The sequence below is a fragment of the Jatropha curcas genome, chromosome 2 (assembly GCF_041381405.1).
Source record: "Jatropha curcas cultivar XTBG-Jc1 chromosome 2, XTBG_Jcur_1.0, whole genome shotgun sequence".
In the NCBI taxonomy this organism is placed as follows: Eukaryota; Viridiplantae; Streptophyta; class Magnoliopsida; order Malpighiales; family Euphorbiaceae; genus Jatropha; species Jatropha curcas.
In genome coordinates this window covers 14,373,005-14,400,873 of record NC_143152.1, presented here as the reverse complement: position 1 = coordinate 14,400,873, position 27,869 = coordinate 14,373,005, and the positions used below count along the sequence as shown (strand labels likewise).

Below are 27,869 nucleotides of genomic sequence, written 5' to 3'. Positions count from 1 at the left end.
TATAAACTGAAATCTGTCAATAACCATCCTTATAATACTGAAAACTAAGTATTTATAAGCTAAGGAACCCTAAAAATTAAATAAAACACGAAGTCAATTTATGGGTAGATTGATGGGAATCATTTCTAAATAATTTTGCAAACGGAATTCAGTTCGTGTACCAATTGTAATCCTATATTCGATTGGGTCTGTGATTGTTAGTGTTTGGCTTAATCTACTAAAGAATTGAGTTTGTTAATCAGATCGGTTGCATCTTGAACAATGGGCATACTCTTTGTTGGTCCTTATTATCAATAATAAGATATAATACTAATAAGAGTATATTAGAAAAAATATAGGTAAAATTTATTGCTTAAATAATTTTTATTTTACTCTGTGGGAGGATAGAAATATGTCTATGATAGTGGGTCTATTTAAAAAAAAATCAAAACTCAATTGCAGATGATAAGGATAAGATTTACCTACACTTAGTGTATGGTCAATCCTATACATTAAGCAAATCAAAAAAAGAATTTTTTTTTTATAAAATATTGCTGTTTTATCTTTTGTTCTCAAAGTATAGTTAGAAATACCCTTATTTGAACTAAAAAATTATTTATAATTAGTTCTGTGTATAAGTTCAAACACTGTGTGTATGTAAGTAGGTAACAATACTTTACATGCATTAACACTAAATTATATTATGTTATATTATATTATTATAACAGTTGCATAAAAGGAAAATCTTCACGCTAGTAGTAGTGCGAGCAGATATTAACTCATATTATATACATATATATATACTAAAAGTTTACGTGGAGAATCGACGTTGTATAATCATTTTTAATTTAGCTAGCGATTCTCTTGCAAGATAAGTGATATTTATGCTATATTTATGTCGTGTGTATGTAAGTTTATGCTGGACTATCTATCAAATTTGCAAAAAGTGCTTTTGGCACAAGTAAACTAATTATGCACTCCAAGATGAATAACTATTTAGTTCCTATACTTTGGCTAAATAACTAATCCATCCCTAATAAAATAACTCAAAATTTTAATTTCATAGATTTTTTATTTAAAAACAGAATTTTAATATCAACCAATGAGACTGTACAATAAAATATTTTATTACTGCTTAACGGGACTCATAAATCAATTTGAAATCTTCAAAATCAAGTGAAAATCGGATTAAATTCTGATTTGGACCAAATCCGGATCAAATCGAACTGGGATTACCCAGCATCCGCTAGAAGTTTACTTTTTCTTCTTTTTCTTTCTTTCCTTTCTTTTCTTCTCTTCTCTTCTTCGTTCCAGCGGCACTCAGCCTTCTCTCTCTTCCTTTCTGCCTTCTGGTCACCTGAGCCAATCGGCGCCACAACTCGTCATCGCCGCGCGACCAGCATCTCTCGTTCTCCCTTTGTCTCCGTTTCTGGTGAACGCAGCAGCGCCTCTGCCCTTCACAATCTCAGTTTCGATCGCTGCTCCTTGCGATCTCAAGCCACCGACCGCCGCTCAAATTTGCGCCTCCTTTTGCAATCGATTCCGGTGAGAGCTGCACCTCGAGCGAGCTGCGACTCCTTCCTTCTGGATAAACAGTAGCACTCTAGACAGTTCGTCTCGATCCTCTTTCCGGTGCTCTTTTGATTTTTCCGGCGACTCTTGCGTGGTCAGGTGACTGCGGTAGAACCGAGCTCTCTCTCTCTCTCTCTCCGTTCCGGCGAGCTCAGTTACTATTTCCGGCCAAACCAATCCGCAGTGAATATTTTGGGTACTTTCCCAATATATTTCATAAATATTAATTATAATTAAAGGGTTTTAATATATTTGAATAAAATGGTTATGAGTATTAATTTGACTAGAAAGCATTAATAGATTAAGGCAAATTTTAATTACTGTTAAATAAATTTAATTGAAAACTTGGTAATAATATTGATGGAAATTATAATATAGATTTAGGGTAGGTTGGACTAGATGGTTATATATTGTACATTAATCTATAAAAGAATAATTTAACCTCATAATTTAGTTTGAATTAAAGGTTAAGAATGGACCATAGATTAAGTGAAGTTATAAAACGAATTGCTTGAGACGTAATATGAAAATATGAATAGAGTAAGACCTATTATTTTAATAGGCAGGCAGAATTTACTGTGGAGCTAAAGTTATTTTAAAATGTTGTCAATATTATAATATGTAATTATCTTCGGATAAACCCGGATTAATAATCATATATCAAAATGAAAGAATAATTTATAACGTCCTGAATTAATTAATCTTTTCAAAAAAAAAAAGTCCTGAATTAATATATATTTGAGTGATGAATCGAAAGAGGAAACAAATTAAATATTTAACAAATTATTTTAGAGACCGTAAATAATTTAAGGAAAAATAAATTTTATTAATGGAGAGATAGCAATAATTTTGAGATTAGATATTCAAGCCTATACTAATAATTATTATGATTAAAGCATATCATTGAACTGTACAATTTTATAAATAAATAAGAGTTTCTTTAATATTAAAATTTGAAAACATTTTACTAAGTTTAATATTTTATTATTAAAATATATAATTAAAATTAAGAATAAAAAAAATTCAAGTTCCATCTATAGATCGAAATATGAAATTTTCTATTAATTCTCTGTTCCATATTCTATATATCAATATTTTAAAAAATACATTTCATTTTAAATCTCACATTCTAAAATTTTGTTCCAAATTACAATTCGATTTGGAATTTCGATTTCTATTGTTATATTCCAAATCAATTCATACCCCTAGCAACAAATATTCATGGATTTTGAAAATTTACGGGAGAACAGACAATAAAATAAAGAAACTCAAAATTCTTTTCATGGTTTCTCATTTCCAGTTTCTTGGGCAGAATATATCTCGAAAGGTTAAGATTCAAAATAAGTAAAAAATAAGAAATGAAAAACAGTGAGGTAAAATAACAAAAAGAGCTTTTTTTTTTTCCCTCCATTATTTCTCTCTCGTTTCCTAAACTAATCACGCTCTTGGTGCTTCCATGGATGACAGTGAAATTGGGACAGCTAGTCCTTGATTTCTTTGCATTTCTATGTCAGTTGTTTGATTATCTTGGTCATTGCCCTCAATAGACTCTGGAATTGTCTCTGCTTCTTCTTCTTTGTATTCCTTGTACTTGCCCCACAGGACCAAGTAAAGTCCTGCTACAATCAATACACCACCAAGAACACTGCAACAATACAGAAATAAATGAAATTATTGGCTGATTAAATCAAATCAAGTTGTTGGATATATATATATATATATATGACTAAGATCGTAAGAAGAAATTACCCTCCAAGATAAATCTTTTCCGCTAGAATGAAAGAACCCATGATTGCCACTACGATCATCATCAGAGGGCTAAAAGCAGTGACAAAGACTGGCCCTCTTTTCTGCATTACAAGTCCTTGCACATAATAGGCAATGCTTGATGACACGATTCCCTGTACATGAAAAATATTGCTTTTCTTTATTAATATTACATAAATATATATATAATATTTTTACATCCAAAAAAAATATATGATATTATATAAAATATATATAATATTATATAGTGAGGGACAAAGAGAGAGACTTACAGCATAAGCAGCAGCCAGAAGATTCATGTCCCAGCCAATGGCCCAAGCAGAGGCCTTATGCTCCATTACAATGGTGACAACTATGGACTGGAGTGTCCCCATAAAGCACACAAGGGAAGTTAGTGAGAGCTGAGCTGAATACCTCTTAAGTGTTACTGCCTGTAAAATTGCAATCACGATAAAAAATAAAAAATAAATAAATAAATAAATAAAGCTTTTACATATTAGCAATTATATTTATTATTGGAAATTTCTTTATTTCTTTACCTGGAGAATGAAGAACGAGGCCCAGGCAAGAGTGGCCAAGATGAGAAGAATAGAACCCTTAAGCCAGTCTTTGTCATCTGATCCAGTGGTGTCAGGAAGAGAGGATGTATGGGTATGGACATGCTCAGACCAAATCAAATTGATGACGTGACCTTTGTATAATGTCATCAACATAGCTCCACCCACTGTTACAACAGTCCCAATCACCTTTGCTTGGCATCTCACTTTCTTTATGTCCACTTTCTCCATCCTGTAATTTTGTTTTCAAGTACATCCATTTGTCAGCCAAAACAAAAATTGGAGAAAAACAGAGATTAGAATTACTATAATGATAAATACCTGCAAAGAACGGCCATCACAAATGTCATTGCAGGTAGCATGTTGCTCATGGCACAAGAGAATGTAGGAGAAGTGAATTTAAGCCCCATATAGTAGAAGTTTTGATCAATCACAGGCCTGTTAATTAGAACAAGATGACAAAACTTCAATACATGCACTTTATCTTCTACTAGTTAAATTAACTATTTACTAATGTAAGAACGAAAGTATACGAACCCAAGAAGACCCAGAACAAAGATTTGCAACAAAATGGGAAATGTAATCTTTGGCCTCACTTTCCTGTATGTAAGCAAACATAAGTGAATAAGTATTGGCTTTCTCTTGAGTTGTGATTATATAGGTACATAATTGCTGTTTATGTTAATATATATACCTCTCAAGAACAATAGCGAAAGGAGCAATAACAGCAGTGGCAAAGGCATGCCGGTACACGACTAGCACATAATGGCTCATTCCACCGTTGAGGGAAACCTTAGTGATTATATTCATGCCGGCATAGCCGAATTGTAGAGATATCATGGCCATGTAAGGCTTACACCTTTGAATAAAATTGGCCAAGCGTCCATTTCCCTCCATTTTTCTGTTTTCTAGATAAGGGCCTTGTTCTGAAAGAGAAACAAGAATAGGAAAAACAAGAACTCAAGGAAGACAAGAGAGGAAGAACACTTCAACTTGCTTGTTGCTCCTAGTGAAAAAGCTTTGTAATAAGGTGGCTATATATAGACTCTGCAAGAGCAGAAAGTGGGGCCTTTCATCCAAAATAGTTTTAAGGTTTCTGTTTCAAGGATAAGACTTGATGCCGGATTATATACGACAGGATAATCAAACGGGTTACATAAATTCTGTGTCTTATATTCCATTTTTTGTTTATTGACAAGAATACTTTATTCTTGTTTAATGAAATTAAATTTATATCTTAATATAAAATATATAAAAATTAAATTTATTGTATTCTGAGCCTAGTCATATTCTTTCACATTGATCTACTGTATTTACAATTTTTTTTTTTTCATCAAGAAGTCTAACATGCGAGGAGAATATTATGAGCTACAAAACAAGGATAGTTGTTCCGTTTACTCACTAACTTGGTGACAACTCTTGTGATTGAAAGGTGTCAAACCTAAAAGCTCACTCCCCACATTTAGTAATACGATTTTAAAGATATTAAATATTCAAATGAGTAAATTACTATTTAATTATCCATGTAGACTTTAATATACTAGTTAGAATTTTTATTTTAAAAATTTTAATTACATAGTTCCTTAATTTTATCTCGGTTACTACTTAAATAAACTATTTATTCATTCCGTTAAATTTAGTATTAGTATGAAAGATTAAGTAGTGTAACAAGTTGCACACCCAGACATAATCTAGTGGTAAATGCATATACGACCTGATAATAAAACCGGGTTCGAATCTCCTTTCCTCAATGCTCAAAAAAAAAAAAAAAAAAAAAAAAAAAAGAAAGTAGTGAGTAGAAATACAAGAGTTACTGTATAATTAAATTCTAACAATAAACTTAATGCATTTGAGTATAACTTAGTTCTTCTCAAAAAGAAGAGAAGAGAAAAAGTATAGCTAGTGGACTAAATCGAAATTTATGTTTGTCTTTTTCAATTTCATGTAACTAGCAAGTACATTTATCAAAGATAATAGTGTCATTTTACTACCAATTAAAAGAAAAACAAATAGAAAGAATTAAATAGTATAAGGGAGATAAAACTAAAGACTATACAATTAAAATTTTAAAATAAAAATTTTAATCAGCATTTTTAAAAATAATTAAAAGATTAAATAATAATTTACTTTATTTTAAATTTTTGATTATTTAATTCTTTTTTTTTTTGCTTATGCATATTTTTTATATTGAGTTGAGAGTCGTATTAGATAAAATTTTTCCATAATATTTTTAAATTTCAAAATCTAATCTTACAGGTAAGATTCGTATATAAATCCAGTGCATTCCCATTCATAATTTTCTCTTCCTATGATAACAAATGATGCGTAAAAAAAAGAACAAAAACAAAAATATTGGTTTTAATAATCTCAATCTGCTTCATGTAATTGAATATTGTGTTTAGCAATTGAAAATAGGAGATATCAATATATGAAGGGTGGTGTGGATTGCACGTGGCAACAAATAGATAGGGAGATTGGATCCACCTGCATTAGCCTAGTGGTAAAGGATGTGAGAGGTAACGAAAGAGGGTTGAGTTTGGTGCTTGCTGATGCCAAAGGAAAGAGAAGAAGAGAAGAAATAGAAGAGGAAGTGGTAGTGGTGGTGGCGGCCCACCCACGTCAGCTTGGTTTAGACGCGGCACTACGACGCATCTTTTATCGCAGTAGGGAAGATCAATATGAGTTATATTATGTTTAATTTTTTAATGGTCCAAAAGAAATAGAGGTGATGATTAAGAATGGAAGAGAGGCCGTGATCCATTAATTTTGGACTGTACATATTTAAATTTGTTAAAGATTTTTATTTAATATGCCTCTCAAGTTGATTTAAATTTTACTTTCTATACTAATTTAACTTAACTGTTGATAATTTTATTATGAGATATTATATAATAAATATCAATTTTTAAAATTTATTTTAAAAAATATGAGTTTGACTTTGAGATTGAAATTTTTGTCATTTACTGTATATATTTACTATAGTGTCCTTTTTTTGGTCGGCTGCTATATTTTTTAATATTTTAATATTTTTTTTTCAATGTTTCTGTTTCTCTTACAAGGTCATTTTTTATATTAATGAAATTTTTTGGCCGAATTTATTATTATCTTAATCGGTATTTTTTTCTTACATTTTGTTAAAATTGAAAAAATCATATATCGCATTTGTTAAATTACCCTTCTTATTATCTATATTTAGTGGCTCATCGAGAAATATTTTTGCAGAGTTAACATATAATAATTTGAAAAAAGAGGGATAAAAAATATAAAAAATTGAACTTTATTAATTTAAATAAATATACATGCATGTGTTATAAAATGCCAAAAAAAAAAAAGGGGGCAATTCATCCTTTTTTTTATTATTAAGTGGATCCGCCACCGTCTAATGTCTATATGGGTCCAAATCTACTTAAAAACACATTCTAAACGCATAATATATTTATGAATTTAAACAATCCATTTTCTTACGAAAGCCATTTAATATTTCTTTCACTATTTATACTCATTTAATTAACATAAGTCATTTATAATTACACCAAATTCCTTAATATAAAATAAGTTATAAAAAATCTTTAAAAAGAATTTAAATTCATAATAAAAAAAATTTTAAGATAAATTTTAAAAATCTAAAAAATTCTATCTTAAAAATATCTACCAATTAAAATTTCATTACAACAATATATCCGAGCATATTTCTAAAATTTTAAATCAATATCCGATTACAAATTTATCACGTGATATTTGTAATTGTCCTAAATATATTCAAGACAAATCCAGTATTTAAGAAAATCCATCCCACTTCCATTCTTAGTGTTAATCAATATTTAAATGAGGATATAACCAATAACGTATTGGTTAAAGTAGTAAGCAATCTTAATTTTTGTAAAGATAAGAACACAAGTTCGATCCTAGAAAACACAATTTTGTTAAGAGGGTAAGAAAATATTTATACTTTATAGTCCGAAAGGAATTTCACCTCTGAGGACATGCATATAAAAATGTGCCAAGTTTTATAAAGTAAAGAAAAACGAAAGCAGTTTTAAATGTTTCTCTTCTGAATATGGAATTTCTATCCAGTTTTAAATTTAGTATGCGTTATGCGTGTATATGCATCCAACAATACCAATTGTTGAGAGTGTTTGTGGGACAATATATGCTTACCTCTTACATATAAAGTTGGACGTCTGTGTTCCTTTTTCTGGCAGAATATATGAAAGTGGGTAGTTCCCAACTTTCATTTTTAATGCTGCTGAAATTATGTGCACTTCCATTACTTAATTATTTATAAAAAAGAATACGCATATGCCTTATAAATATTTATATAGCCATTTAATTAAGAATCTGTGCTTTTTATTCCAAACTAAATGTCCTGTGCATGCTCCCATCTAAGGGACTATATTGTAATTATAGATATGCATATTGTAATTAAAAATAATTTAACAAAGAATAAATCATATCTAGAAGCAGATAAAATTGATCCCTTATGTAGCCAACAGAAATAATTCCTTAAGTTTTAGCTTTATTTATTTTTTATTAATTAGATTCTACACGATATTTTTTCAAATGACTACCCGATAAATTATATATATGAGTTGGAGATTCTAGTGTCAATTGAAATGTCCTATCAATCTATTGGAGAATATATTATTTCTATCTGTTTGGGAAGCATACTCAAGCTTTAACAAAATTTTGTACAATTGATTTATAGCAACTTTGTATAAATTGTCGCACTTCAAACTTCACAAAGGACAACTTTTCTTTTGTGTGTAATATAAAATTGTCGCATCATCCCCACTCCTATAAGACCCGACCGCCTCAATCGGCATTCTGACGAACCCCATGAGACACCGACCCTACGAAGTCAGAGTTCTAATACCAAATGATAAGGATTTGGATCCCTAACTTCGCCCCAAAAGCTAGCTCGTAGGGGAATGACTGAACCCAGCCTTATACACTAGCCCAAGATGTACTCTGCGAGCAATGTGGGACGCATCACTTTAGTCCTCCTTCTCTCTGCCTCTGAATTTGATTATCATATGTAAAAAAATTTATAACTCATTAAAGTTTTCACGTTTCGACGAAATAAGTGAAATATATTAAAAATGAATATTCTAATTCTAATATAATTTTAAAATTTAATGGCCGATAAACTCGTTAAATTTTTCATAAATTTCAAATTATTATTAGAAGATTGCTTTTCAAAATATTAAATATCATTAGAATTTGTTTAAATATAAATAATATAAATAATTTGGTTTATGGCAATTAAGGTTAACTTAGAGAAAGCTTATGGTTGCATTTATCGCTCTTTTCTTCAAGACTACTTAATTGATTTGGGTCTCCCATATAATTTAATTAAGCTCATAATGAATTTTGATCCATCCTCTTCTATGAGTATTTTGTGGCATAGTGCCCTAACTGATAATTTCGTTCCTTCATGAGGCTTGAGATAAGGGGATTCCGTCTCTCCTTATCTTTTAGTGATCTATATGGAACTCTTAGCTTATGCTATTAATTTGGCTTCGAACCAAGGACTTTGGAAGCAAATCTTTTTGAATAGGAGAGGTCCTCCTCTTACTCACCTGTTCTTCAGAGATGATCTCCCTTCATTTACAGAAGCATCTAACGATAGGCATGGCCACCGGTTCGGTTCTAACCAGAACCGAACCGGAACCGAACCGTACTATAGACGAATCGGAATCGGACTGGAACCGGCGGTTCATAATTTTGAACCGGAACCGGCGGTTCAAGGGCTGGTTAAGGTTTATGTGAATCTTAAAATATGGACCGGAACTGGCCTGGAACCGGCAGTTAACCGGCGGTTCCGGTCCGGTTCGAACCGGATGCACAAAAAAATTGTAGCTTAAAATTTTTATAAAAAAATTTATATTACTTGATTTGATTGTAGTTGATTTGATTTATAGTGAAGAGAAGTACAATGGTACATAAGTTATAAAAAATGGTGAAAAAAATACACATTTTTTTACTTAATTTATACAAAAAATGGTACATGAATAGTTGATTTATAAAAAAAAATACTTTCAAGTGTATAAAAAAAGAGTGTAACGAATAGCTTTTGATATAATAGGTGTTTTTTTTATTTATTTTTTGGTAAATAAATTTTATTCATTTTTTAATCATTTATTTATTTATTTACTAAATTATCCAAAAATATAGTTGTTATTTTTTTTATTATAAGGGACAATTTGGGAAACTAATAAATGAGAAACATGTATAAATATGATGAGTTGATGATTTTTTATTTTACAACCAATTATATTATAACTCTTCTCTTATTCTCAATCAAAATTCTTACAAATTTCCATATTTCATTATTTTTTCTATTGCTTTATTTTTCTTAATTTGGAATTATCTATTGTTTATTTTTTATTTTCTTACTTCTAATTCCAAATTCTTTCTCTAACCTCAATTTTTTCCATTCATAAATTTACTTCATTTGATTTTTTTTAATAATTTTCTTAGTATTTGAAAATAATAATTTCCAACTCATTTCATTAATTTTATATTCCATTTATAGTTTTCTATATTAGTAAATTAGCAAAATTTGTAAATTTAATATAATAATAGTTGTAAGTTAGTTAATAGAAGTTTTTCTTTTAAAATTTTATAATAATTTATTTTGTTAATAAAATTTAAAAATTTAAAAATTATTATTTATTTATGAATTCGAAATCAAAATTTTATTATTTTTTTTAAAATTTGCGTAATGCCGGAACCGAATCGGAACCGTAATTCGAACCGTTGGTTCACCGGAACCGTGCCGGAACCGAAACCGGAGGTTCAAGGGTCGGTTCCGGTTTAAAATTTTAAACATCTCGAATCGGCGGTTCAGTGAACCGAAATCGGCGGTTCACTGAACCGGCCATGCCTATCTAGCAAATAGGAGGATATTGTTATGGGGGGGTTTTGTCACGATCCAAAACCATTGGCCAACCAGTACTAAGGCCTAGGTAAGTTTAAGGCCCCCGAGGCCTGTAGTAAGCTTAACTCACATTAATCCATTTTTTTTTTTTTTTAAAGCTGATTCCAAGAATAATAAGCCCATAATACGACGATATTAAATCATATCTCTTGCCCAGCTTCCATTTTTCAAATAATTCACAGCTCGGGCTTGTATTTCATATACCATTCACTTCGTTTGTAATATGGGCAAATTGGGCCAATCGTACTGTTAGAGAGTCAATTAGAAAATTCCGTAGGTTTATTAAACATCACGCTGATAACTTTTGTATGATAAATTGTAATACAAGACTCCCTAACTGCGGGCCTTAATACAAAGATAGATACATTTTTATACACAATATTGTACCTTTAAATATTACCAAAACTAAAATTTACTATTATAACTCTGCAGAGAAAGAAGCAGAGCGCATTTGAACCAGCAAGATGTCTACCTCCTTGGAAAGATTTATAGGAAGGGGGTAAGTTTCACAAACTCAATGAATAATAATAAATAATGCAAAATCCAAACAATCACACATGCTACTTTTCACATTTATTATGATGAACACTCGTCCAATCAAGCACATGTTGAAGCATCAGCAACCCCAAATAATATCATCTTCAAGTAATCACATCAAATGGAGATTGGTCAGTGGAGTCACAAAACCCCCGACAAACTGTCCTCATACATGGCTTGTCCTCTCATACTTGTGCATCAGGGAGTCGATCCCTCATACCCAGCCAACCGGTCTAATCCTCACTTGACTAGTCCTCTCATTGTTTTTCTACTCTCTCTTTCTTTTCCATTACCATCAGGAGGCCACCTTATGATTTTTTTTTTTCATATTATCAATATCATATTTCATCAGATGCACATGGAGGCTCCCATACATGGCAAACGGTCCCAAACCATATCACAATTCCATTGGTGACCCATTTCATCCAAATTCCACCTAGATATAAGGCACATCATTATTACATCATAAGAAATCCAAGCAATTTATTCAATATAATAGATCTCATCGAAAATCATTATGCAATACATGAATATTGTCATGGTACGTGTAATATATAGTAATCATATAATTGTAGCATTATATTTATAAAGTCGATGACGAAAATAATAATTGTATTTTAATAATATCTTATTAATACGTGGAGATAAGGGCTAAATATTAAATATATATCTATAAGGTATAAAATGAATGATGCATTTATGCAGATAATGGTATGCATAATTTATTATTACTCATAGTGGTATGGAAAAAGCAAGCTTTAATTTGGATTTTGATTAGCAGAGCAGTGTCGGACGATCTATAAAACATAAATATAAAGGAAAGATCATATCAAACAACTGACTTTCCTTAAATAAGAAATTAAAGAATTAACTTAATATGTATCCGCTTAAATATTAACGATTTAATATATCTATCGGCTATTACTCTTACGGCCCATCCATCAGTCAATCAATAATCCAATTACCCAATTACCACAAAAAACAATTTTGTATTCAACTCTTAACTTATTAGTTCAAAATAACCCTTCAATTTGATCTCGATATATCCTCGTATATCATTTTAGATTATCTTCAAAATTAATATTTCTATTAACTTATTATATCTTTAAAATAATCTAATTCACCTTCATCATAATCCATATATCACAATTCTAATTCCCAAATTACTACCACCTTTCTATTTTTACTTAAATGATTTTTTATCTCCAAATAATTCGTCAATTGTTTATTTTATTTCCTTATTTGGCCCTTAATCCTCAATAGTCATTAATTTAGACTAAATTAATGAGCTAATTTCTCCTTAAAGAATTAAATATAATAATTAAGGTCCAATGTTCTGAATCGATTATATCTCAAATTTTTCTTCTTTTTATGACTTAATATACGATATACATCCAATTTAATCTACCTTAAATCCATACTTTAATTCCATCAATATTATTATCAAAATTTCTCAATTAAATTTATTTGGTGCCAATTAAAATTGGCTTTAATTAATTAAGGTCTTCTAATCAAATCAATACTTTATAATATATTGAGTAATACCCATAATTAAATTAAATTGACTAGCCACAAAATGCTAAAAAATATTAATTTCTAGGAAATAATCAATTAATTCCAATACCAAGCACAACATTGCCGGAATTTTGCTTGGCCAGAGACAGTGGTGGTGCTCGTCGGAATGACGAGAGAGAAAGCTCGAGACTACTGGAGTCACATGAACATGCAAGAGTCACCGAATATATCGAAACGGTGCCTAAAAGTAAACCACCCTGACGATGGAGAAATTGCAGTGTTTCTTTGCTGCGTTGCTGAAAAAGGAGAGAGAAATCACGTCGTTGCTTGCTTGGTTTGTCGTGTTCACTAAAATCGAGAGTAAAGGGAGGCGCGACGTCGAGTGGTGCGGTCAGTGGCTGAGATCACGGCTCACCTATACTGTGTTCACCGAAAACAAAGACTGAGAAGACAAGCGGTGGTGGTGGCGCGACGAAGGCTCGTCGAGCCTGCCTCAAGCGACTGTTAACCAAAAGAGAGAGAAAATGAGAGAGAGAGAACTGGGAGATGTTGAGTGGCACTGGATGAGGGAGAAGAAAGAAGAAGAAAGAAAAGAAAAGAAAAGAAAAAGAGGAAAAAGATGCTTCTAGGGTTCTCTAGGCTGATCCGGTTCGATTCAAATAAGATTAAGTCCAAATCAACGGTTTAGTCCGATTTTCACTTGATTTTGAAGATTTAAAACTGGTTTAGGGGTCCAATTTAAGCAATTTTGTTTTCGAGTTATTTCAGTTTTATAGGATTTTTGTGCTTGCTCAGGTCAAAAAAGTGAATGAAGCTAAAATAAAGGTTTTTTTTTTTCCAAAAATTTCTTTTCTTCTGCTAGTCATCAACTTTGTGCTAATTTTGATTTCAAGATGACAACTCATCTAAGAAAGCATCTAGGTATGCCTTTACTTCATTCTCAAGTTATACATTCCACTTATAAATTTATTAATGATAAGGTTTCAACCAAATTATCAGAATGGACTATGTCTCAACTTTCTCTAGCTGGTCACATTACCCTAGCAAAGTGTTGACGCGTGTCTTTATGCCCCCGCCTAACCCGATGAGGATACGAGGACACAGAATGAGGGATCATGGTTGACCGGAAGTCTTTAAACCCAAGGATTAATTTAAACCAAATGGAGGGTGGCTGATTTATAGTAGAGTTGCGCATGCAGCTATAAGGTGCGTGACGGCACTGATAGTTGCGTCACGCAACTCCAATTAAGATGACGTCACCTTGAAAGCCGACAATAATGGTTTTACATTCTGTTTGGATACGTGGCAACGGTCCAGAAAGTGAGCTGTGTCACGCAGCTATCGGGTCCGTCATGCAACTGTTAGTTGCGTGACATAGCTATCCCCTGTTGCCCTATCCATATAAATACTACGTTTTTTTTATCTTAAAGGGGGGAATTTTTGGAGAGCGTAAAAAAGACAACTGCGGCTAGGTTTTCTGGAGAAACTCTTGTGAGTTATCTTGAGGAAAAACAACCCTTAGAAACGAATTAGATTAAAACAAAAATCATACAAAAAAAGAAAAAAAGGAGAGAAAAGCAAAAGAAAAAAAGATATTGGTTAAAATTTGGTGAACAAAGACTTCTGGGAGCTAGAAATCTTGTTCCTTAAGACGTTCAGATTGTTTACAATCCTCAATCTGAGGGTTAGGCAATTATCTAAACTTTTCTTGGTTTTTTTTAGTTATTAATTCGTTATTATTTATTTTGTTAATGTTCTAGTAATGTGATATTGATTAAACGGTACCCTGCCCATTATTGGATGTTTCCGAGTTATAATAAAACAAGTTTTGATAAAAGGAAAACGTAAAAAGGGTTGTTTGAAAGGTAGTTACGTACCAGAACATTTGCGTCACGCAGCTACTAGTTGCATGACGGAACTGTTTATGTCCAAAATATGGCTATATGGCCCCGACTAGTTACGTGATGGAACTGTTCGTGTTCATGATTTTATATCACTTTTATTTTCTCGTTTAATCTTGTATTTGAAATAGACGATTGATGAATCTGGAAGTTTTTCCCAAGTTATGAACAGCTGTGTCACGCAACTGTTGGATCTGTCACGCGACTGTTCTCCCATAGAACAGCTGCATGACGCGACTGTTCTAGGGTTCCAGGAATAATTTTTATCCTTTTTAAAATAATAATTTTGTACAATTACATAAATATTCAATTCTTTTAAATAATTCGAGAGACAACCAATCGTGGGCAGATTGCAGTTTAATTAAGTAGGTTAATTTATTGTTATGCATGATTTCGGGTTTCTTAGGGTTTTCTTGAATTTAAATTGGGTACAATGTATTTTAGGTTCGATTTATGGCCCGCCTTTAACCATAAGGCAAGAGTGGGTCTTTTGATTACTTTGATTTAACTGCTGTGGGTTGAATGGTTGGTGTGGTTTGATTAATCATGAATGCAATGAGTGAATTTACTTAGGACGATTAAATAATTTTCCGCATAGGAACTCGTTTTGATTTATTCGAGTTGGGTCTGTATAAAATAAATTAGAAATTGTAGGTTAAAAGAGGCCGATTTTTTGGGTATCGGCTTCCAACGGGCCGACGTACCTAATTTCCTTATCCAGAATCACACGTGGTGCGCCTGACTAGTCTTTTAAAATAATTGGCCTTAAATAAACTGGGATTAAATGAAGTCACTTTTAATTGGAAACGGTCCCATTGCCGAAAAAATGGGTGGCGACTCAAAGTGTTTTATAAGATCGATTTATCGGCATCGCATGCAATAAAAAAGTTTTTATCACCATTTGTTAAATAAAGATCACACTTTTCCACAAAACATTTAAATCGAGCGTTTTTCGGGTCGCTCGGGGGCGGTCGACGAAAACAGATTGGCGACTTCACTTGGGATCTGCATCCACTAATCCTCGGTTATTTTTAATAACTAGATGGTTGCAATTAGGAATTGACTCTAAACCTACATTTTCTAATTAAAAGTGATTAGAAAGCCGTTGGAAAATTCTTTAATCATCCGTATGTGCTTACTTGCTTTCTTTTAGGATCTTGCATTCATACCGCATTTCTCTCTTCTCACCACTTTCTACCCATTTTACCCTTCAGTATTTTTGTTAATTTCAAAGGTAGATCCAGCCTAAACCTCGCGTTTTAGGTACATCTACCCAAGAATTAGCAAATGTACCAACCGCAAGCCTAGTACCTTTAAAGGTGCGTCAAAAGGAGTAGGCCCATAAAAAGCCCGAATCCTGTTTGCGGAACCCAGACTTTGTAAACCAAATCGACTAAAGCCCATGCATGTAGTCTAAAAGCCTTAGTTACTTCCCTTAAGGAACACCTGATTCTGTTTGCTGTTATTATGCCGCATTCATTTCCGAGAGTTTATATCGTCAATCTCAAAACCCCCTATTGGTTGTTGAGATTAGACCAAATCCTAGGAAACAGATGTCGGAGTTTGTACCAACAGAATCCGTGTGTGGGAGAGATAAGGTTGGAAGGCATGCATTCCCAACTCCCATTCCCCTGTATGTTGTAAACTGTTCATATGCTGTGACATTCATGCATCATGTAATACTTTTTGTTTCAGCCATGCATTTAAGAGTTAATTTTCAGTATGGACGTCTGACCTTGTTTTTGAAACTGAACCTCAAATTCGTTTTGAATAATATAATGCAATCATTTATAGTGAATTTATACCCAAAAGAAAAGGGAGTTATAAGAGGGTTGCGATTCCTTTGTATTTTCACATTTCTTGCATTATCTGAAAGTAAGTGAGAGATTACAAAATTTGTAACAAAACAAAACGAGATCCTGCTTGGGACCATATGTTCCAAGGTAAAAAGTAAGGATACAAAAATAAAAATGATAATAAAAAATGTTCCGCTTGGAAATCCTTTCACTCCAAGGCAAAAGTTAGGAACTTGAGAGAAAATAGCCGACCGTAAGATCCAAAAGGAACGGTCGACGACAGATAATGCCAGAAATGTTTGAATACAAAATAAGTTATTGCCATGTTATTCACACCGAATTTTGGGTCCAGTCGTTGAAACCGAGATCTTATTTCCCTGCCGATCATTAGCACATTAGAATTGCATTTCTCATTCTATGTGCTGCTATTTCTCATGCATACATGCAGGACCTACTTTAACTCAGGTATTTCTATCTATCAGTCAGAATTGATCCATCCCGGGAAATCGCTTCGAGAGCTTGGCATCGACGCCCTGGTCAACGTTTGGTCAGAGTGTCCCCAATCCCCGAGCCTGCTCCAGTTAGTCCTGTGGTTCGTTCAAGTTCATCGGATTCGGCTTCTGATTCAGATTTGGTAGAAATGGCTGACAACACTGTGAATGAGACTGGTTTCTCTCCAGCCTAGATAAGGACCATTACCGAGATAATAGCTGCTGCTTTCGCCCAAGAAAGGGCACAAAACCAGATTTGTAACACCCACCGACCAATCCCGGAGAACCAGACAGCGGATGCCACAATCGGTGCTGGAGCACCGTCTTATGTCACTTATTAAAACTAGGTCACAAATTAGAAGTGGTTAAATGTGACATCCTACCGAGTCGAGTTGAGTCGAGTTGAACCAAACCCGGTTGGGGTAGAATGGGTTTATTAGTGGACTTACTTGATTGAGAGAAAAAGAGCAAAGTGTAAGGATTAGGATTTAATGGCATTAAAAGAACAAGCTTGGGTATTAAGTTATAGCTTTTTGACAATTGAGGTATCATTTAGTAAGTTTCCATCATTTATCTTGATTTTGTGATGACTTACCCGTAATCATCAGTTCACTTTCCCATTGTTTATCTTTATCGTCATCTTCTTCATCTCCTTCATTTCCTTTATTTCTCCATCCATTTAGGCAACCTCAATTCTCTCCAAGTAAGTAGAATTACTTGCAGCTTATTGTTATTCAGTCTCTACTTGAGTGATATTGTAGATAAGTTATAAGAATTTTGATGTGTATAGGAGAAGGGAGTTCAAAGAGTGTAGAGAAGAGAAGCTAGAACAGAGCTCAAGCTTTTTGGAGTAAAGGTTTGATATCTCTTGATTTTTATTATTGTCTTTGCATGAGAATTTGTGTGGTGTGTTGCTATTGAGACAATATATTGCTTCATGTTGGAGAATGGTAGTGGTGAGAAAACAGGGGAGGTATTGAGTTTATGTTGAAAACAGGGGAGGACTTCATCTTGATTTTGACCCCAGTTAATGATGGAATTAGGAAGTGTCATAGAAGAGTTATTTGTTCCTCTATGTGTTAGCTTTGCATGGGTTTTTGAATCACCCAAATTGGATTTGTATATTGAGAGATATGACCAAAAGAGTGCAGACTGCGCAGGCTGGAAACGCGTCGCGATCTGGTACTGCGTAGGCTGGAAGCACGTCGCGCGCTCGCGACTTTGCACTGCGCGCGCGCGACTTTCACTTCAAACTCACTGACTCTCATTTTGCTCTTCTCGTGCTCGCGACCTTGCAAGACGCGCTCGCGAAGTTGGCCCTTGGCCTGGAAGCGCTCGCGACTTGCGTTGCGCGCTCGCGTAGTTGGCATGAAAACTCACTGTCTCTCATTTGGCACACTACGCGCTCGCGACTCTCAAGTACGCGATCGCGACTTGTGCCTGATAACACACTGTCTCTTATTTTCTGCATCTCGCGCTCGCGACTTCCACAGGCGCGCTCGCGACTTGGCTTTTCCTGCATTTTTGGACTTTCTTTTTCTATGTAATTGGGTTCTTTGCTCAACTTGTATGCATCCAATCATTTCAAAACAAAAAGACAACATTAGAACATGTATCAAAACAACATCCAAGCATGCAAATGATGTGAAATCACATGAACATTATAATTTATGAAGTGATGAACTATTACTATGATGTTGTGTTATACATTTGACATACCAACATTATGCTCCATTGAGGTTAGGTAGAAACCATGTCGATAAGGCCATGTCGCGACATAGGATAGCAGATCTGCGCCTCATACAGTTTGTTACTCCGGCTACAGGCCGTTGAGTGGATATGATTATATGGGCCATAGCAGCCAAGTATACAGTATTCATCCAGTTTATACAGTTTTTCTTATCACCTCGGTTTCGCTATAACCTTATGGAGCCATACAGATATCTGGACATAACATTGCATAAATCATACAGATAAATGAAAGATATCATGATATGTGTGCTTATATGTGCCTTGTGTGCCTACATGATTCTTTATATACAAGTATGTGCTTTATTGTTTCTTTCCTTGTTGAGATATCCACTGAGCTTTATTTGCTCAGCGAGTTACCTGTTTAACTCGCAGGTTTTGAGACTGGTCCGTAGAGGGTCCGTTTACAACTGCTGCCGTTCATCTGTAGAAGACTCGGTCTTCAGGGTAGAAACTCATTTTGTTATTCTTTTTATGCCATGTACAGGGCATACAGTTGGGCCTAATCCATTTGTAACTAGTATCATGTCTTGTAAAGATTATAGACAGTATTAATATAACAGCATCAGTACATTATTCCTATAAGCAATCTCAGCATGATATTAGATTCATTATACATTATGATTTCAGCATGTCAGTTCATTAAGTCAACCAGTTTGTAGCGTCTCGTCTCGGTTTATTCGGGTTTACGGGTGGACCGAGAAGGGATGTTACAAATTTTGGTATCAGAGCCCTAGGTTCAGTTTCCCTGGGCTTGCATTCATAAGTCAGTATAGTGTACATGCCATGACTACCCTGATGAACTAAGCAGTTGTTGTTCTTTTAGGAGGATGTCACAAGAGGGTGAGAGTGAGTCACACGCCTCCAGAGCAGTGGAGGGTGAGGCTCCAGCAGCACCAGGTCAAGAGGCATTATTAAAGCAACTTGCAGATACGTTTCGACAGATTGCAGGGGTGATGCCTCAAGCACCAATAGTAATAGAAAGAGAAAGAAAGCCCCCACTGGAGAAGCTTCGAAAATATGGTGCGAAGGAATTCAGTGCCAGTAAAGATGATAGTCCAGAAATAGCTGAGTATTGGTTAGATGGGACATCGAGAGTTCTGGAACAATTGCAGTGTACACTAGAGGACAAGTTGATTTGTGCCACATCATTGCTAATAGATGAAGCATATACATGGTGGACTACTGTTCAGCAGCGAGTATCAACATAGCAGCGTACATGGCAATTCTTCTTGGACGAATTCAAGAAGAAGTTTATCACAGAGGCTTACCTAGATGCGAGAAGGAAGGACTTCTTGTACCTTCGACAGAACAGACTGTCAGTTTCAGAATATGAAAGAGAATTTACCAGGCTCAGCCGGTATGGTAAGGGGATAGTGGCTACAGAAGCCGAAAGGTGTAAAAAGTTTCAGGAAGGCCTGAATGATGAGATTCAGATGGGAGTGGTAGCTTCCAGATTCAGAGAGTTCTCAGCTTTGGTAGAGGCAGCTCAGGAGATAGAGCGAATTCAGGCCAGTCAGCGTACCAGGCGCCAGCGGACTCAGCAGAGGAGAGACCAAACTCAGAGTGCACCTAGTAGCTATCAGTCAGAAAGTAAGAGATTCAGAGGTGCTAGTAGTTCAGCTGGTTCTAGACCTTCCTTTAGCCAAGGCGCAGCTAGGGGTGCTAACATGCCAGCGGTATCAGTTGTGGCTAGTTCCGCCGGTGGTAGTCGAGGTTCAGGCAGAGGAACTGGTAGAGGCACCAGTAGAGGTGCAGAGACAGCCGGTTATCCTTTTCCACCTTGTGAGCATTGTGGCAGACGGCATGGTGGAGATTGTTGGTTGGTGACTGGTAAATGTTGGCTATGCGGAGCATCAGACCATCAGAAGAAAGACTGTCCTAAGAGGGCAAGAGTTCCTACACAGTTCATAGCAGGCAGAGGTAGAGGTGAGAGCTCTGGAGGGCAGAGACAACAATCAGAGACTGTGGATAGACCCGATACTAGAGGTCCAGCCAGGGTTTATGCTATGCGAACCAGGGAAGAGGAGGAAGCTCCAGATGTAATGGTTGGTGAGTTTTCTCTATGTGGTCATACAGTTTATGCTTTAATTGATCCTGGATCATCACATTCATACATTAGTGTACCTAAACCTTGGGTTAAAGGGTTAGAAGTTGCATATGTGAGTCAGGGTATGGTAGTTACTAATCCACTAGGTGATGTAGTAAAAACCCATACAGTGATCGAAGGATGCCCAATTGTTATACATGGAAAAGAGTTTCCAGGAGATCTGATGGAGTTACCATTTAGAGAATTTGATGTTATTCTGGGTATGGATTGGTTATCCAGACATCAGGCTATAGTTGATTGTGCAAAGAAAAGGGTGTCATTATATACTACAGCAGGGGAAGAGATAATAGTAGTCGGGAAGCGGCGAGATTTTCTGGGTAATGTGATATCAGCCATGGCAGCAAAGAGATTAATTCAGAAGGGTTGTGAAGCATACTTGGTATGTGCATTACAAGCAGAGAAAGAACAGTCAAAAGTGCAAGACATACCAACAGTGTGTGATTATCCAGATGTATTTCCAGAAGAGTTACCAGGATTACCACCAAGGAGGGAAGTGGAGTTTACCATAGATGTCTATCCTGGAGCAGCACCAGTATCAATTGCACCTTACAGAATGGCACCAGCCGAGCTAAAAGAGTTAAAGATTCAGCTGCAGGAGTTATTAGACAAAGGCTTTATCAGACCCAGTGTATCACCTTGGGGAGCACCAGTATTATTTGTAAAGAAGAAAGATGGATCTTTTAGATTGTGCATTGACTACAGACAACTGAACAAACTGACAATCAAGAATAAGTATCCATTGCCTCGCATTGATGATTTGTTTGATCAATTAAAGGGTGCAGGTATGTTTTCTAAAATCGACCTCAGGTCGGGATACCATCAGGTGCGGATAAAGGAAGAAGATATCGCTAAGACTACATTCAGGACCCGATATGGTCACTATGAATTTTTAGTCATGCCATTCGGGCTCACAAATGCACCAGCGGTTTTCATGGACCTCATGAACCGCGTGTTTCATTCATATTTAGATCAGTTTGTGGTGGTGTTCATAGATGACATTTTGGTCTACTCCAGAGACAGGGTTGAACATGATAAACATTTGCGGATCGTACTTCAGACATTGAGGGATAAATAGCTGTATGCCAAGCTCAGTAAGTGTGAGTTTTGGCTGGAAGAAGTTTCTTTCTTAGGACATGTGGTATCATCTGAGGGTATCAGAGTGGATCCTAAGAAGATTGAAGCTATTGTTAATTGGAGACCACCCAGAAATGTTACAGAAGTTCGTAGTTTTCTGGGTTTAGCCGGTTATTACAGAAGGTTCGTAAAGGGATTCTCTATCATTTCATCACCTTTAACAAAATTATTGAAGAAAGCAGTTGTCTTCCAATGGGATGATAGATGTCAGCAGAGTTTTGACACTTTGAAGAAAAAGTTGACTGAAGCACCAGTGTTGACCCAGCCAGTGTCAGGTAAAGACTTTGAGATTTATAGTGATGCCTCTCATATTGGGTTAGGATGTGTACTTATGCAAGAAAGGAAAGTGGTAGCTTATGTCTCCAGACAGTTAAAGCCACATGAATTGAATTATCCAACCCATGATTTAGAACTGGCAGCTATTGTTCTAGCATTCAAAGTATGGCGGCATTATCTGTATGGTGAAAAGTGTCACATTTACACAGATCATCAAAGTTTAAAGTATTTACCAACACAGAAAGATTTGAATTCAAGACAACGGAAGTGGATGCAGATTCTGGCTAATTATGAGTATGTCATTAATTACCATCCGGGCAAAGCTAATGTGGTAGCTGATGCCCTTAGCCGGAAATCATTGTTTGCTTTGAAAGCAATGAGAATTCGCATGGAGTTGCAACAACAGGGAGTGATTTTAGCACAGATGCAAATACAGCCATCTTGGGTTCAGGAAGTTGCAGAAGCACAGAAGAAAGATGCAAAAACAGCACTATGGGTGAAACAAGTACAGGAAGATCATGGTGGGAAATTCAGATTGGATAACAGTGGAGTCTTATTCTATGAAGACAGAGTTGTTGTACCGCAGACAGGAGAGCTTAGACAAAAGATTCTGCATGAAGCTCATAACAGTCCATATACAATGCATCCCGGTAGTACCAAGATGTATCAAGATTTGAAGAAAGGCTATTGGTGGCCGGGCATGAAGAAAGACATCGGAAATGTTGTAACAAGATGTTTAACATGTCAACAAATAAAAGCAGAACATCAATTGCCAACAGGGTTGCTTCATCCAATAACAGTGCCAACATGGAAATGGGATCAGATCACGATGGATTTTGTTATTGGCTTACCTCAGACGCAGCGGAAGCATGATGCAGTATGGGTGATTGTGGACAGATTAACTAAATCTGCACACTTTTTACCAGTTAGGATGGACTATTCTCTAGACAAGTTAGCAGAAATTTATGTTAGAGAGATAGTTCGACTACATGGAGTTCCATCATCCATTATATCTGATCGTGATCCAAGGTTTACATCGAAGTTTTGGGGTAAACTGCAGGAAGCATTAGGAACGAAATTGCATTTCAGCACTGCATTTCATCCTCAAACAGATGGCCAATCAGAGAGAGTCATACAGATCCTAGAAGACATGATGAGAGCATGTGTCATAGAATTTGAAGGCAGTTGGGACAGATATGTACCTCTCATGGAATTTGCCTACAACAACAGCTATCAATCGAGCATTAAAATGGCACCATATGAAGCATTGTATGGTAGACAATGCAGGACACCTGTGTGTTGGACAGAACTTAGTGAGAAGAAGATTTTGGGTCCAGATTTGGTTAGAGAAACTGAAGAGAAAGTGGAGATCATCAGAAAACGGCTGAAAGAAGCAAGTGATCGACAGAAGTCTTATGCTGATTTAAAGAGAAAGGATATTGAGTACTCGGTCGGTGATAAAGTCTTTCTGAAAGTTTCACCATGGAAAAAGATCCTAAGGTTTGGACGAAAGGGTAAGCTTAGCCCTAGGTTCATTGGTCCATACGAGATTGTTGAACGTGTCGGACCATTAGCCTATCGCCTAGCATTACCTTCAACCTTAGATCGGATTCATAATGTCTTTCACGTATCAATGTTAAGGAGATACAGATCAGACCCATCACATGTGTTATCAGCAGAAGAGATTGACATTCAGCCGGATCTCACTTATGAAGAAGAACCAGTTCAGATCCTAGCAAGAGAAATGAAAGAATTGCGGAACAAGAAAATAGCATTGGTAAAAGTTCTTTGGAGGAATCATAAGACAGAAGAAGCAACTTGGGAATCTGAAGAAACCATGCGACAACAGTATCCGCAGTTGTTCACAACAGGTAAACTTCGAGACGAAGTTTTTATTTAGGAGGGGAGAATTGTGACATCCTACCGAGTCGAGTTGAGTCGAGTTGAACCAAACCCGGTTGGGGTAGAATGGGTTTATTAGTGGACTTACTTGATTGAGAGAAAAAGAGCAAAGTGTAAGGATTAGGATTTAATGGCATTAAAAGAACAAGCTTGGGTATTAAGTTATAGCTTTTTGACAATTGAGGTATCATTTAGTAAGTTTCCATCATTTATCTTGATTTTGTGATGACTTACCCGTAATCATCAGTTCACTTTCCCATTGTTTATCTTTATCGTCATCTTCTTCATCTCCTTCATTTCCTTTATTTCTCCATCCATTTAGGCAACCTCAATTCTCTCCAAGTAAGTAGAATTACTTGCAGCTTATTGTTATTCAGTCTCTACTTGAGTGATATTGTAGATAAGTTATAAGAATTTTGATGTGTATAGGAGAAGGGAGTTCAAAGAGTGTAGAGAAGAGAAGCTAGAACAGAGCTCAAGCTTTTTGGAGTAAAGGTTTGATATCTCTTGATTTTTATTATTGTCTTTGCATGAGAATTTGTGTGGTGTGTTGCTATTGAGACAATATATTGCTTCATGTTGGAGAATGGTAGTGGTGAGAAAACAGGGGAGGTATTGAGTTTATGTTGAAAACAGGGGAGGACTTCATCTTGATTTTGACCCCAGTTAATGATGGAATTAGGAAGTGTCATAGAAGAGTTATTTGTTCCTCTATGTGTTAGCTTTGCATGGGTTTTTGAATCACCCAAATTGGATTTGTATATTGAGAGATATGACCAAAAGAGTGCAGACTGCGCAGGCTGGAAACGCGTCGCGATCTGGTACTGCGTAGGCTGGAAGCACGTCGCGCGCTCGCGACTTTGCACTGCGCGCGCGCGACTTTCACTTCAAACTCACTGACTCTCATTTTGCTCTTCTCGCGCTCGCGACCTTGCAAGACGCACTCGCGAAGTTGGCCCTTGGCCTGGAAGCGCTCGCGACTTGCGTTGCGCGCTCGCGTAGTTGGCATGAAAACTCACTGTCTCTCATTTGGCACACTACGCGCTCGCGACTCTCAAGTACGCGATCGCGACTTGTGCCTGATAACACACTGTCTCTTATTTTCTGCATCTCGCGCTCGCGACTTCCACAGGCGCGCTCGCGACTTGGCTTTTCCTGCATTTTTGGACTTTCTTTTTCTATGTAATTGGGTTCTTTGCTCAACTTGTATGCATCCAATCATTTCAAAACAAAAAGACAACATTAGAACATGTATCAAAACAACATCCAAGCATGCAAATGATGTGAAATCACATGAACATTATAATTTATGAAGTGATGAACTATTACTATGATGTTGTGTTATACATTTGACATACCAACATTATGCTCCATTGAGGTTAGGTAGAAACCATGTCGATAAGGCCATGTCGCGACATAGGATAGCAGATCTACGCCTCATACAGTTTGTTACTCCGGCTACAGGCCGTTGAGTGGATATGATTATATGGGCCATAGCAGCCAAGTATACAGTATTCATCCAGTTTATACAGTTTTTCTTATCACCTCGGTTTCGCTATAACCTTATGGAGCCATACAGATATCTGGACATAACATTGCATAAATCATACAGATAAATGAAAGATATCATGATATGTGTGCTTATATGTGCCTTGTGTGCCTACATGATTCTTTATATACAAGTATGTGCTTTATTGTTTCTTTCCTTGTTGAGATATCCACTGAGCTTTATTTGCTCAGCGAGTTACCTGTTTAACTCGCAGGTTTTGAGACTGGTCTGTAGAGGGTCCGTTTACAACTGCTGCCGTTCATCTGTAGAAGACTCGGTCTTCAGGGTAGAAACTCATTTTGTTATTCTTTTTATGGCATGTGCAGGGCATACAGTTGGGCCCAATCCATTTGTAACTAGTATCATGTCTTGTAAAGATTATAGACAGTATTAATATAACAGCATCAGTACATTATTCCTATAAGCAATCTCAGCATGATATTAGATTCATTATACATTATGATTTCAGCATGTCAGTTCATTAAGTCAACCAGTTTGTAGCGTCTCATCTCGGTTTATTCGGGTTTACGGGTGGACCGAGAAGGGATGTTACATTAAATTTTCATAAGGAGGCAAGTAATTAACATTTTGTTTTTTTTTTTTTTTTTTGTTTTTACAAAAATAATGTTTAAGGAAATTCCTACAAAAATTTCGCAAGAGTTTCCCCTAAAAATTAACTTGCCACACAAAGAAAATATACACACTTCCAATTTTCTCCAAACCCCCAAAACTCCAATTCAACACAACATACCACAAGCACTTCTAAATATCCATCAACATACTCATAATATTCTAAATACATTCTTTTCAAGGAATCTATAATCATCATACACCAAAAATATAAAAAGATGTTATTTCCTTAAATAATCATAACTCTTAATACATTATAAACTTATTATATCCAACCTTCACAACACAATATTTATATACATGCCAAAATCACCATTTACAAAATATCCTACCCAAAATGTGATATCTACTCTGATGCTACTCCTCTAGTCTTGAAGAACACCCTCCGCTCCTAACCTGCGCGTGATAAAAATCAACGCGCTGAGTGGAAGACTCAGTGATGCTAAATAACTAACAATTTAATTAGCAAGAATAGCCAAAGCAAAACTTAAATTACTCAACTATATAAATACCGAAATCGCATTCATTTAATTCAAATACTTTGAAAGCAATGAGAAGATTATAAATACAAATATGTCTTCATTCTTTTATAGCAACAATAAAATTTCATTTTTCATTAAGGCTCGTACTCATGCAGAATGAACATAAGCAGATTTGATCGTGGCCTATATTAGCGCCACCCCTATCACATATTTGTGGCCTATGAAAGCACCACCGTGGCCTATGAAAGCACCACCCCCATCACACAATCGTGGCCTATGAAAGCACCACCGTGGCCTATGAAAGCACCACCCCCATCACACAATCGTGGCCTATGAAAGCACCACCGTGGCCTATGAAAGCACCACCCCATCACACAAATAAGCGCGTCCGCCTATTTATAAGGGCAGGGCTGATAACCCTAGCATATGATCATAGCTTCACAATAAGAAAATCCATCTCATCATACCACGTCTCAATCATGCATAGTAGAGCCCAAATCAAAATCATTCTTTCACAAAAGCAATAATTCTAAATCAAAACCTCTTCATTTAATAATACTCATCAGTTCAAAATTTTTCCTCAAAACACTATAGATATATATATACTTAATATAGTATCAAAGTACATAAATCAAGAACTTTGCAGCATTTTCATAAACTTGACCTTTGCTGGGTTTTTAACACATAATTTGAGTTATGGGCCTCCAAATTAAATGAAATCAGATTCATTAGAAAGCTAAGACAAAATTATACAAATTTTGAGAAGGGACCACAGCCCAGATCAAACAGGAAGATAGCAAACAAAAGCTCAGAACACAGACCAACAGATCAGACCTGATTTAGCAGAACCAAGTCCAATGTTTCTTGAATTCCTACTTCAACAAACACTCCAATTAAACCAATCCAGAACGAGAGAATTTTCAAGACACAGGGAAACAACCTTTTTGAAGAACTCAGAACCTAATCTTGTCATTATAGTGGT

At 35.5% G+C, this 27,869-nt stretch overlaps 1 protein-coding gene across 1 annotated transcript; it reads right to left on the bottom strand.

Moving 5' to 3' along the window:
* Positions 1 to 2,810: 2,810 nt before the first annotated feature.
* On the bottom strand, positions 2,811 to 4,876 carry LOC105648031 (WAT1-related protein At5g07050). Its single transcript, XM_012234283.4, has 7 exons — positions 4,570 to 4,876; positions 4,413 to 4,475; positions 4,197 to 4,313; positions 3,858 to 4,107; positions 3,591 to 3,749; positions 3,301 to 3,452; positions 2,811 to 3,196 (listed from the first exon to the last, which is right to left on the bottom strand). Exons 1-7 carry the CDS (start codon positions 4,770 to 4,772, stop codon positions 2,989 to 2,991), a joined length of 1,152 nt encoding a protein of 383 aa, XP_012089673.1. The 5' UTR covers positions 4,773 to 4,876; the 3' UTR covers positions 2,811 to 2,988.
* Between the last annotated feature and the right edge of the window lie 22,993 nt (positions 4,877 to 27,869).